Source organism: Bombus impatiens, unplaced genomic scaffold, assembly GCF_000188095.3.
Source record: "Bombus impatiens unplaced genomic scaffold, BIMP_2.2 scf_0930, whole genome shotgun sequence".
NCBI lineage: Eukaryota > Metazoa > Arthropoda > Insecta > Hymenoptera > Apidae > Bombus > Bombus impatiens.
The window spans coordinates 922363-936517 of record NT_177349.1 but is presented as its reverse complement, the minus strand read 5'-3'; the positions used below and the strand labels follow the sequence as shown (position 1 = coordinate 936517).

The 14155-nt window shown below is 42.9% G+C and overlaps 1 protein-coding gene across 1 annotated transcript in view; it reads left to right on the top strand.

Annotated features, from left to right (window-relative positions):
• Window positions 1-6: 6 nt before the first annotated feature.
• The window catches only part of LOC100741037 (homeobox protein homothorax), a 523620-nt gene continuing 509471 nt past the window's right edge, over window positions 7-14155 (top strand). Inside the window, exons 1-2 of the mRNA XM_024370767.2 lie at window positions 7-1526; window positions 13953-14155. Coding sequence (XP_024226535.1) covers window positions 1512-1526; window positions 13953-14155 — 218 coding nt within the window. The 5' untranslated portion in view covers window positions 7-1511. The remainder of the gene's footprint in view (window positions 1527-13952) is intronic.

Below are 14155 nucleotides of genomic sequence, written 5' to 3'. Positions count from 1 at the left end.
ACGCGACGACGAACGAACTCGGCTACCACGAATCATCCGATTTAACCACAGTGGACTGTTGTTTGTCGCGCTTGTGCGATCTATGCACGGGAACCTTTCTGCTTGACCAATTCAACGACAGCCCGTCGTCATCGTCCGACAGAATTATCGCGAAAGTAATATTATCCGCATATCGGGCAGATATCTTGATTTCTTTGTTTCGTGCACAAGTTTTGAAGCAACAGTGTGACGCGCGCGCGATCAACGGCCACGCGAGTTAAGCCGTCCGCCCGTGTGCTCCGCTCGATTTCCCTATCTCCTTTCGTTGGAATGAGACTCCAACGACAGCCTTGATTTCGCGCCAATACTCCAACGACTACATCGTAACGAAGGATGTAAACGTGTTCCGGCAGTGACGTATGCAAATCTTTCCGGTGTTTACCCGTGTCGTTTTATCTGTGAAAACAATAATAATCAGTGCAGCCGAGAATTGCTCTCCGACGGCCGACGTGATAAACCGTGTGTCGATTCTGAGCAGACAGCAGCGACGCAGCAGCAACAGCGATAATATCCGTGACAACCAGAGATCAAGTGATACGTCGTGGTGATACAAATCAGTTTTCAGTAGAAACGTGATCGTGAATCTTGTCCGTCGGGAAACAGAAATAATCTGTTGTTTCGTGTCGTATATCGGTGAAGTTTCATTTATCCGTCTTTGATATCGTCGACCAAGAGAAACTTATTCCACACTATCGTCGAATATCCGCAAACTTAACATAAATAATAGTGTCGAACAGAGAATCTATGAAAGACCACGTGTTGGAAAAAGCGGACTAACTCGAGCGTATAATGTGGCGAAACTGACGCTACGAAGAGACACGCTCCGTGGGTGCTTGTTTTGGTTTGTGAGTATCAACGGAACATCCGGCGTTGTGACCGCGACGATGAGGAAGCACGTGTGTCCGGCCGTAGCCGTAGTCCTGCTGCAGCGTTCAATCGCGCGTGCTGAGCTCTGCTGACGCTCGCCCCGATTTCTCACCATCATACAGTTTCTCGTGTCGCCGGTCGACTCGGATCCGGGGATCGTCGAGGACCGACGGAGCCAACAGCACGCGTTAATAGTGGTTAAAGTGCAGTAGAACAATCGCCAAGTGCTGTGGGCCCGTTTTATTGCAAACCGTCGGCCGCGTTTCATCGTTGGACAATACTGCGATCCATTATCGTGACGTGACGAAGCTAAGAAACAGAAATTTGGAAGACGATAGCGAATTACTCGAGAACGGACGTTTGCTGGCGACGGTCTAGCGTCGTTCTCTCTTGGTCGTTCTGTGCATTCGACGAAGGCAATAATCCGCGAGTCCTCTGAGTGTGACGAACGGGAAACGGGCAAACCGATCGCCCCGATAAGGCGAATCGAAAAGTGGGGAAACCAGTGTGTGTGAAGTGTTCGAGGTTACTTGCTTATACTGTGGGAAAATACAGCCGCTACGGTGGCTCAGCACGCAGAGTTCCCCGGCGCGGCCAGGGCGTTCATGGCGCAGCCAAGGGTACGTCGATTTATAGATGATTTTACTATGTTCAGATCACGCGTATTTACCTACTCGATCAGAACTCGATGAAAAACTTAGGTGCGTGATTAGAAATAAAAAGAGCTCGCGAGTGAACCGCGGTACGCGATTCGTGGATAATTGTTGCCTTGCGTAATGTGATTTATAGTACCGTACGATTCTAGGTGTTCGCTATGTAGGTATCTAAATAATAGCCGCAATACGCATGAACTTGAAAATCGTTGGCCGCCAATAGGTGCGCGGCTACGACCTTACCCTAGCGATCGACCGGAGATTTCGACGCTCAAGGGACTATAAATCTTTCGTATAGCGTAGCGTCCAGATAGATTTACCTTGTGACGTAACCGTTTGGGCATAGGATATTCGTTTGTAAGAGACGTGACAGTGTAGGTTTCGAGGTGCACTCGCAGAATCCCGCGAAAGTGGTCCATAGATCGGGTTAAAACGAGTTCGTAACAGGCAACAGGACGCTTGCTGTTTTGGACGCGTCGTATCGTACGCGTCGTATCGTACGCTACTCGAACTGGTCTCGATAGGACTTTGTTGTTTAACTGGGGCTTCGGTGTAATCGAGCAACTTCGAAGCTCGAGGCTCAGTAGGTTCACGTAGGCAAAATCGTGGTAGGTAGCAGGACTCGAAGGGCGTCTCGAGGGATCGATTCATAAGCGTGTAATTTTATTGCCGACTCTTTCGACGTATATCTCCGTTGTAGCAGTGAAATCGACAAAATTTCTTGAATATCGCTGACGGAGTAGAAAATCGTAATTGCTTAGAAATTGGTAATACTCGTGAGACAAACAGTATATTTAGGAGAAACTAGGAAAATCTGTCGTTTGTCGAGCAAAACGGGTCGCGTGCAAGTGTAGTGTCGTCGATCCGGAATCCCTGTTCAAGTGGTCCGTTCCAGAGAAACTCTCTCGAGGTAGACAACCCGAAATTATCATTTTACGTGAATATCGTGCACGGCTGGATTGACATGCCATCGAGATGCACGAATCGATATGTGAGAGCGTCTGTTGGACGCCCGCGGATAGCCGCCGTTCGAGGAATTGATTACGATTCTTGTCGTCGACTGGAATTTTGTTCACGCGACGATCATTCCGACCCATTGCTCGCTGTGGATAGTATTCCCCTTGATTTTCACTTGGCGGCAGTCTCGAAACTCTGGCTGGCGCTGGTCTTCACTGTCCGTCGGACGTGAAACTGCGTCCACTCTGCCAGATGTCCTCTCCTTTTATACCTCGACTTTTATGTCTCCCTATGGGAAACCTCTCGAACCTTTTCAACGAACGTAGGAATTTCCTTTGCTATAGAACCGTATTTTTAGGGAAAATCAGTGAAAACCATAGGATTTTTGGAGTAAAATTTCCACCGTGATTTACGAGAAGTTTCTTCTATCGTGAGATCTTATTTTTAGTGAAAATTAGTGGAAATAATTAGTGGAATTTTCGCGACAAAGTTTTAACCAATCTGATAGAACCTTCCATCGTTGTGACATTTTATTTTCAAGGAAAATTAATGGAGATAATCGGTAGAATTTTTCCTGCGAGGTTTAAAGCTATATGATAGAACTTTGTTTCATAGCGAAATTTTGTTTTGAGTGAAAATTAGAGAAAATAACGTGGAGAATTTTTGAACTAAAGTTTAAAGTATCGTTCCGTGGCCTATAATTGGTAGAAATTTCTTTCATCATGAAATATTATTTTTAGTGAGAATACCGGAAAATAACCAGTAGGATACCTGGAGCAAAATCTGAACCGTGGTTTAATCTATTCCATAAATTCCCATTTGTTGAGATGAATATTCCGAGATAATAGTACAATTTGAAGAACTCTTTGGAAGAAAGACATCCAAGTTCGTCTGCGAGTATTTCATTAACGTTCCATTCATGCAGCGTTTAACGCACGAAAATGGCTATCGTTAAGAAAGAAAAGGTTTCCCTTAGAACGATAGCGCCAGATGTCGAGATAAAATTTATCAGCGGGTACGTCTAGTCGATCATCGTGTCATGATTTCGTCTAGCATAATGTTACTACTCTTGTAAAGGGTTAATCGGTCAGATTTTCTCTGACGTTTCTCAAATTCCAGCGACGATTACGGTTTTATCGGACACGGCCAAGTGAAAACGGTATCGGTGTCGATAAAGAGCTTTACGAGATCGTCGATAAGCGACGATTGCTCGCGTGCCGGTCGATTTTCAAGTGACGGAACTTACCTCTCGTTCAGATTCTACCGTCGGTCTCCTCTTCCCTGTCAGTATCGTATCTCGACAAAGTGCTTCTGTCGATTTTCCATGTGTCCAATCAGTAGACGTTGCTTATCGAGCTAAATATTTCCTTTTTAACGCTATCGCTCCATAATTTCCCCCTTTTATCCAGCGTTTTTGCGCAAAATTGCTTTGTACGAAATATCGTCTTACGTAAAAATGGTTCAGAAATCGGACGTCTTCGAGAAATTCGACACGTTTCGAATATTTGAAACGGCGATCGATATTTATTGTGTAATATTTGTGTGGCTCGCTTTGTAAATGCCAGGGTTCTTCGAAAAGTGAATATTAATCAAAAATTTGTGCCACGTTTCGATAATAGATCATAGTTTGAACAGTGGCGTTTGGAAAAAGCGGCAGTGAGTCGTCTCGAATGCATAATTCGAAATTCGACATCGGACACAGCCGGTTGTGTCTGAGCAATTTCGTGGACGAGGAGACGAATGAATTCTCATGTATACGCGAGCAAGGTGAGGTTAGTTTCCGTAAAGTACGAGCGAACGATTTGTTAATATTGCAAATGTTACCTTGAGGCGTTTCGATTAGTCGTACATTATTCAGAAATATTATTTGAGCAAAAGTATGTTTGATGTGTTCCGGTCTGAATTATGTATCCAGCATTCTAATATATTAATTCGATAGAAAACTTCACCTAGAAGGCGCACCGATATTCCAAGTACGAGTAGAAGGAACGTTCTTTATTAATCTCTCTGACGCATTCGTGCTTCATAAACCTTTCATAACCCGTAATATGATCATAGCCTGAAACATTTAGTAAAAATTCAAGTCGATTCGAGTCAAAATTCAATTCGACATTTGTATTACTGTATTCGTCTTTCGTTTCAAACACTGTTAAAAGGAAATATATATTTTCGACTTGTCCGCCGCCATCTTGGTCATCACTGACCGCCTCCACTAACTTTAATTAAGCCGTACACACCACGTTGCCACTTATATCCGTCAAACCGCGACCCTGATCGATACCAGAAAAAAACTACCCTAGCATCGAGTGTACACGAGAGAGTACACTCTAGCTCAAACATCATTGCAACTCTGTTACGCAATCTGTTTGTCTTTCGAATCGCGAAAAATGATCCACTTCGAACTAGCGATCGAAACATTCGATGAAATCTCTTCTTCCATCAGCCATCGACTTTTGCTACACAACCGACGACCCAAATATCTTTGAAATTCAAAGAAATGTCGACAAAAAATGCTAAAAGATGCATCGAATTCACGGTATCCGAATGTCTAATCAGATGTTTTACGTATTGTTAAAGTACGATTGTAACGGTTAAACTAACTTTGCCATCGAGAAGAACGCAAGAAACGATAAAAATCGCGATGGTGATGTCGACACGGAGGACGGAAGCAGAAGGGGAGGCTTCTGTGCGTTTAATTGCGAGTCGGGCGAGCGTGGAAATAATGAGAGCCGCGGATTGGCTGGTTGTACGAAATAACACGGTGCATCGACGTGGCGTCTCAATCGCTTATCTTATGGCTGTGCGCGTTTTACCGCTCAATTTTCCTTCACTGCTCCTTGCTCGAAATTGTCAAGATACCAAGATGCGTGCATGCACAGGTTTCGCGTGCGAATCGCTCTTTTCGTTCCATCGCCGAGCTCCGAATACCGCGTAAACGCAATTCGTGCGTTGCATCCGGGTCTATCGAGCTTATCCTATCATATTAAACCAGTTCGTCGGTAATTTTATTGCGTATGCTTCCTCGAGTCGTGGCAGCGACGCTGTTGCCGTGATTAATGCGCACGAGACTTACAACGTTCCGACGAAATGAATTCTCTTTTTTTTTTTTCCTTTCTTTCTCTTTCCCCTTTTGGTTGTTTCTGGAAAAAATCGCCAGCCAGAGGGGAATTTCGAAAGTGTTTCGTCAATATGTTCGTGAATTTCGTGTTTTGGCGAATCGGTGCGCGCCGGTGTGCCGAGCGTTTTCGGGATTAAAAATTCCAAGGTTCGGTGAATAGCTGCGACGAGCGCGGATTTTTGTCCACGCGGTGGCGAACGAACCGTGATTATGTATTTATGGGTATCCATCAATCACTTTCGCTCTCCCGATCGCCGCGGATATCGGCCTTTAGCCTGTGGATTAAAGTCGTATCGATTTCTCGCGCGTTCCATTCGCTGCCCTCGACCAGGCGATATTTTTTTGTCCTCCTTTTTTCTTTTTTCGCCAGGTTTCTGTAGGTTTTTCGACGGACCCCCTTCTGGTAACGGTATACGGGTCGGAGGAAAACGTTCGGCTGTTGAAAAAGAAAGTTATCGAGGGATTTCTGTCGCCTGACTGGTTATTTCGGAGTGAAATTTAGTGGGGGTCTCTAAATATCGTCTGCTTCCATGTGTCTTGCTTGGATGCCAGAAAATATTCCAGCAGATGTATACACCGTCCTGTCGTTTGTTTTCACCGTCGAAAAAATATTCAGGTCGCGGGAAAATTAAGAATATTGCGTTCTGTAGCATGTTCGGTTCTAAACATCAACGGGCGTCAGCTTGAATAATGCCCCTTCCTTGGAATTGTACCTGTACGTACTTGTAATTCTAATCCAGTTCTTGCTTCATTCTCAATTTCAGTTCTGTACTGATATATGTCAAAATTTCTTAATCGTAGGTACTGATTACTTTCGAGTAATCAGCCATTTTTTTTTCATTATGCCACAATCTTCGTTGCGAGATAGACATGCTTCATTGCTATCTCAAAGCGAGACGAAATTGCTCCACTTTTATTCTGCAATCTTTTCATTACAGACGGTATTCTTGAAATTGGAAGCGTTCATAATTTATAGAATATTTAGGCCAGTCTTTATTGCCATGAAATACGCAATATAAAAATTTAGATATTTTGCTTAATTGTCTAAACGGTATCGTCGGAGAAAGCGCATCCTACACTTTTTCACATATAATTATTCAATTCTGAAGAACGTATCTGTACGTATTCCGCAGAGAAAAAAACCAATGTCTTGCGATAGTCGTCTCTATGACAAAGACAAAAAGCTCGATTGATCGATTTCCAATTCACCGCACTCTTTCGCGCTTCCAATTATTTCGAGCATCTTCGTAAGACGTTTTAATCTAAGCCCAGTTTCGTCCAGCAGGGTCGTAGTGGTGGTATCGCCGAATCTTGGAGCGATTCGAGGGCTAAAATCGACGAGCTCGTCGAAAAAGAGCGCGCGATAAAGCGGACGATGCACGATGCGCCCTTAAGATAGGCGAGGCACATGGCGTTGTCCCGATGCGTGCTTGTACGTCGCAATGTTTTCCAAATGTCGACATCAATCAGAAAGTAACGAACAGTCGCCGGGCCCTTTCTCTCTCTTTCTTTCTCCTCGCCTCCCTCCTCTCCTCACGACTTCTTTCTCCGTCCTGGAATCTCAGCCATGTTTCTGCGAGCCAAACGTACTCGATAACCGCGTCCTTTAGGCTCTATTCACAACTGGTTTCTGGCCCCGTATAAATTTCTCCGAGAGCGTGGCGCGATTAATAATCGATTTACTTGTGGAACGTGGCCCGAGCCGCTATCGATTTGAGCAAATTGCCCGAACGATCGCGCTCTGAAATCTGTCGTTTCGCCACGCGTTGCAAAGTTAGGCTACGTCGCGAATATCCGCAACTTGCAAACCTCTCGATTTTTAAGATTTCTTAGGATAATCCTGTTGTGCGTGAAAGTATTAGATTTAACTATCAAGAGTTTTGAAAATCGTACGTTTAGTGGTTGTTTTTATTTCGTTTCTTTCTGTCGCGTGGATTTTTTTTATATTTCTTCGTGCGATTAGAAGACGAATGAAATTTAAACTGGATTGGTGGAAGTAAAAGTGTTGGAAAACCTCACTCATCGGCCATGATTCGATTAATCCAACGCGCCATCATCGTCGCGAACTACAGCCACTTCTCCGAGGCGTTCGAATATCTATTTTACATTACGTTTCATCGCATTAGCGTCGGCCAGAAGTTTATACAAGCATTGCAACTAAGCCTGTAAGCTCATGTCATGTCGACGACCCGCAGGGTAGCCTGCACGTTAATATAGGACACCAGCACACCATACGACCACCTTTCGAAATATTTCCGTCCAACGGAACCCGTTTTTATCTTTTTTCAATTCTGACTAAACTTCAGCAACGTGCAAACATTTTCAGTCGGACAAACTTTTCTTTCTTGCATTTTCATATTATCAACAATTTCATAGCGCATACATAATGGTTACTGATAATGATTATTGATATCGTAACAGTGTGTATAATACTCTAATTCACTATTTATACGAAAACGTATTTATGGGAACAGTAACTTTCTTCTACGAATACATCCTCATTTCTAACGTAACTAAAAATACACTTTTTATCCGCCATTAAAATTTTAAGTTCAAAGTTTATTTCCACGTACTGTTCATTTAAACAAATTATTGTTTCTTCTTATTATTAAGCCTTTTTATCGCACACAAACTCGAAAACATAACATTTGCGTGAACAGAAATATTTAAATAATTGAATGAACTTAACAGCGAGTACACTGAAAAAAGCTTGGAGCGTTACGTTATTATCCAGAGTTCTCAAAATCCCTCCGCTTACTGGCGATGAAAATTTTTTTCACGGCCATACGAGATTAATAGCCAAATGGGAATGGCTTCGATGTTTCTTGCCGGCGCGTTTATACCATTTTGAAATTGATTTCGACGTGAAGGGTATGAAACCATACAGAGAGAAGGGCGAGGGAAGTAAGAGGGGGGAGAAGGACCGCGATCGGGTTATTGGTGTTTACCTCGTCGGTTCGAAAAATTCGCCGGCGGCTGCTCGTCGATCACCGGCTAATTTTCTGGGTCCTCTGGCTGGGTGATCCGCCATTCCCGATGGATTTTCGTCGATTTATATTTCCGGTCGTGTCTATAATCGCGAGCAGCCGCGCGCGCGCGTTCACCGTATTGATCGTGAAAGAGAGGGTGCACACGCGTCTTCCGCGTCGTGCCCCTGCTCGCCCCCTTACTTCGTCCCCGGTGATTTATACCGTGGCGTTTAAGCACACTCGCCTTGACCTATCCGCTTGCAAATGAGCCACGTTTCTCGGACCACGGTGAATCCTCGAACCGGTCGATCCGATCGATCGGTTCCGTATGCCTCGTATCGACCATTCTAATGTGAATTCCATACTCGATGTGTTTGCGAGTCGAAACCAGTCGATTTTCGCAATTCCTTATGTATCCGCTTATGTATCTGCTCCCATTCTATAAAATAAACAAATGTATTTCAGTATCTACTTTCTAACGTATCATCTATTTTCTTACATGTCAATATTTGTCGGTTTCTCGTATTTATAAATTTCGACCAAATTTAATAACATTACACGTACGATATAGCGGTGTATGATGTTTTTAGGTGTACACGACGTTTTCTTCCTAAATTCCAACGGTGAAATCCTGTCTGATGATTCTTGCATGTAAGAGCGATCGTTTCTTCCGAATTTCTTAGGAATTTCAAGTACCTACAAAGGAGAAAATTTTTGCGTTTTGTTATCTTTGTCGAATTTCTAACGACACGTAAGCTATATTAACGTTATTCATTGGTGTACGTGATATTATTTTGATAGATTCTTGCGATGAAATCGTCTCTACGTTTCCGATCCAAGGATTCTTATTTTTTAGAATTTCTCGGGAATCTAACATATTCGAGAATCTCTTCATGCTTCTAAATGTTTCATCGAGTTTCCTAATATGTAATGCGTATGATATGTTAGTGTACGCTGTTTTGCGTTCCCAGTGTTCTTCTGTCTATCAAGAACTAATGATGATTTGATGTATTTCTTCGATCATATTTTTAGATATTTTAGTAATATCTACTTACTATAACACGTGTTTATAGAGATTCTACCGTTTAGTATAGGTACGCGATAGTCATCTATGTACTAAGAAAATTACGTCACCCTCGAAAGACGTTTTGATCCGGGAAACAAAGAAATATGCAAATGCCTATCCTCAATCAACGCTGTCGCAACGCAAACGTAGTGCACTAATAACGAGCATCGGGCAGCCTTTACCCATTTGCAATAACTCGTCTTATTTTCTTATTTTTCTACCTCTCTTATCGAGTATCGTTAAAATTTCCCGCTATGCGCATTTGTCGAATCGAGCGCGGCTCAGAAAAGTAAGCTCTTCAATCGCGTTATGAATATTTCATCGCGGCTGCAGCTGCGCACCGTGGAAATTCATGCCAAATAATTCGCCTCCAGGCATTCAGCGTCGTTTTACATCGGCGGAATTACCGCGTGAAAACATTTCTACGTTAACGCCAGATAAACTTCTGCATCTCGAGTCGCGAATCGACTCGCAGCGTTTTTTTCTTTCACGCTAACAATCGCCAACCAAGAAATTATCGTTTCAATTTTATTACGAAAAAATAAAGGAACAAGCGTTGATCATAACAGCGGGTAATTTAGCTAAAAAGTTGTGCTATCTTTCAAGTTCTTCGTAGGAAATAAAATCGTAGAACCCGGTATTGCTCCATTGCGATCAAGGCTTGAAGTTACCGCGTCCTCCGTTGCTCTCTCTCCCGTTTAAGATATTCTATACGATCGACTAGTGATATCTTCATAGCTTTGCTCTCCATGCTGAATTATTAGACGTTAGTCGTTTTTTCTTTATCCTTTTCTGACGATCGAATTCATTTTCCTTTGCAGCTTGCCGTGTTTCATGAATTTCGGCGAGAATGGAAAGCTACGTATAGATCGATTCAGATTCGTTTTCCTCATATTTTATGTAGTTTCTTTTATGAAACGGGATTCTTGGTGCTGCTAACAGAGTCCTCGTAACATTTTACGATCAACGACGTAGTAATTATGCATATCTTTAACTTCGATTAAAAAATCCAACTTCGAAGATGGATAAATCATGCATCTATGACGTAGTATGCGTAGGAATTCTTCTTACGAATGGAAATATCAAAATATATTATACGTATCACTCTGTTTCTCTTATATCAAAAATGCACTTAAGGAAACGGTCAAGGAACTAAGGAAATATCGTTTCGAGTTTGCTCCACTCGATCGCAAACCGGACGACTGGCGTTGTTTTTACGATAATGCGGTGAAATCAGATGGCTCGTTCCGTCCTGCACGAAATATTTTGTACTCCGGTCTGTAACACATTCGATCGATAGTACTAGTTAAATTGAAAGCGCACGAAATAGAACTTTTTCAACGTTTCCATGTCATTTTTGCTAACGCTTGCGATCAAAGATTCGCGATATACCGTGTAAACCATATTCCTTTCGAAATCACGATAGCCGAAGAACAACCGTCGTTCATCCCCTCTTTCATTTTCTCTTTAACCTTCCTTCTTTCTTCTTTTCCATCTTCTTCTTCTTTCCTTTCTTCCTTTATTTCGTCGTTTTTCTTTCCGTCGCGAAATTACCAGCTCTCAAACTTGACGGTCGAGCCACGTAATTAGCAATAATAATCGCCTTGCTTTCGTTTCCGCGATATCGTGACAAGGTACATGCCGCGACGAGTCAAGAAAAATCATTGGCTTCCTTGTTCCTGATCGTTCCACGATCGAGATATCTTCGATACAAACTCGAGGAAACTTGCTGGCCGACGTTTCGCTGTCTCGTCCGTTTCACGTTCGTTTCTCGCACAAGCTCGTTTGCCGATATTCAGAAACTTCCTCGATTTTTTGCGCTCGAATAGCACGTCATTTACTGGCAAGTTAAGTAATTCCCTCGCACGATTCTCCGTTTAACGTTCAACGCTGATCTTCCCCGTAATCGACTCCGACTTCTGGAAGCTCCATTATGTTTCAGCGGCCAGGTTTCTAAATTCCCTTTGATTTATTTGATCGTTAATTTATTTTAGCGAACGGAATCTTTAATTCATGCTAACGTCCCGATCTCGCCATGTCTTAATTTTCTCCGCGAATTCCTCTCAAAATACGATTCCAGCGAAGCGCCTTCCACTCGATCAAATTTCAACGATTCCGCACACGCCACGTACCACGCACGCTTACGAAATTCATATTTCACGCGCGTCGCTATCGTCTAAAGGTTCGCTCCACTCATTCCACTTGCACCTCGAATTGCTTGATCGTGCGTTGCTTTCGCTTTCTAGCCATCTTGTACTATCCCCTACTCTATCACCTCTCTTCTTGGTCCATCAATATTGATTACTCATTCTACTTACGTATATTCTACTTACGTCCAGTCCAATGATAAGCTAAAAGAGAAAGAAAAAAAAAGGTGATAAAATAGATAGATGTAAGGAGAATAAAAAGAAGAGTAAAAAAAGACGCAGACAGAAACGCAGAAGAGGTTTCGCAATAAATTCCCAAGTGTCCCCCTCGGTATTTCTGTAACCCGGTGTATTTTCGATTGCGCGTACACCTCCCCGTTTGACGACGGTTGTCTCGCGGAGAGCGGAAATAAATTCCGCCTATTTTTGCGCGGAACAACCAGCATTCCATGGCTATGGCACTCGGAACAAGGACGGTCGAGTCTTCTATATTTAATGCATTAATAGCGCGAAATCGATGGATCCGGTTCGTTAAAGTTTACGACCGCCTTAACCTGTGACATTCGACTTTATCCTTCAATTATTTGTCACTGACACTCGTCGAATCGTAAGTTTCATAAAACTGTATCAAAGTCGAGCGTTGCTTAGATAAGCCAGAGATAAAGGTGCCTCGCTGTTGCTGTTCATTCGTGCCCTTGCTAATTAAAAGCGTATTAACAAACAATGTTGCTCGTTTTTCGTTAGAAGGTTCACTTACGTTCATCTCGATATCTTAATCTACGCGAACTTATCGCGATTATCGCGAACCGCTAAGGCGGGATAATAATGATGGCTGATAATGGAGGAGTAGCCGCTTCCGCGAAGTGGTATTTCAAAGCTCGCGTACGCGCTTCCGACGAAACAGAAACAGTCCATGAGTATATTAAGCGATCTGCACACGATGATACGTACTGCAGTACCATCATCGATTTCTATCGATCCTGCGATAGTTGGATGATTATGTTTGGGTGTAATGGTATCGATGTATCGGTAGTAAAAATTACTTACATCGATAGAGGAATGAGTATGTCGTACATCTTTAATTGACTATCAGGGGAGACTTTATCGGGTCAGTTATCGCAGGTGACACGAAAATCTCGAGTATAGTAAACTTCTACTTATTTTCAGTTATCATCAAAATAAGTAGTTTATATAATAGAAATTCTATTGTGGTCCTTTCTATTGTTTAGAATTTGTCGTTCACATACAGTCGATACGCTAAAATATCCATGCGTGCTTGATGTTTCATATTTGCTTGAAATATAATTCTCCAATGTATAATTTTCCAATCTGTGGTCACAGTCATCTAACGGATGATAATAAGGAATATTTATCAAAAATAAATTTTGGCTTATTCTTTCTTTCCTATTTGTATATTATAGCGTCACATAAAATCTACCGATCGCGAATATATAACGTAGCCTGGGTACATTTATGATTAACTAACAGAAGTTCACGTTCGGATACATGAATTCAATCGGCAGAAATTCATTGAATTGGACACGAATAGTTAATTGCGCTGTGTCTCTGTTTTCTATTAAATGGAAATAAAATATATACGAGTCTCGTTGCACGAAATCAATTCTAAGAATCGATTGGGATAGAAACGGTCAGTTATCGAAGTACTGCTATATCTAGCTAACGAACGACATCTAATTCCGATATAGTTTCAGGAAACCTCGTAAAACTAGAGAAGTCAATAAGAACAATATGTATCATCGTGCGAAGGCTGCTTTAAACTGCGCGAGCACGTGATACCAACTAGTCTCGTAATTACGTTCGATTAACAACTTTTTCGAGCTGAATGAAACCGAGCGTCGCCTGTTTTAACCTCGTAACGCGTAAAACGATTCACTCGAGTTAAGAACGATGGTAAATTTCCTTCTGGTCGATACTGTTTGGCCGATGTAATTTTTTCGGTCGCCTCGAACATCTGCCGGCAGTCAAGGTGTGGGTCTCGCGCTAATTACGAGCACTGCGTTACGCGTTTACATATATACATATACGGATATTCACACATATATACGTGTGTATAGGCGAATACATACGATCGATAATTCGTACTAATTTTTTTTTCTCGCTTTCTGGTGGTTTCAGTATGACGACGGCGGGCTGCACGGGAGTTACCTCGAGGGCGGAGGTGGCGGAGGTGGCGCAGGGCTGTACGATCCGCACGGGAGCGCCCGAGGTGTACCAGGTCTCCATCACAGTCCACACCTCGGAAGTATGGGACCTGCACATCCCCAGTATCCACCGCCTCCGCCGCAACCACCCCAACACGTTCTCGCGGCGGCAGCCGC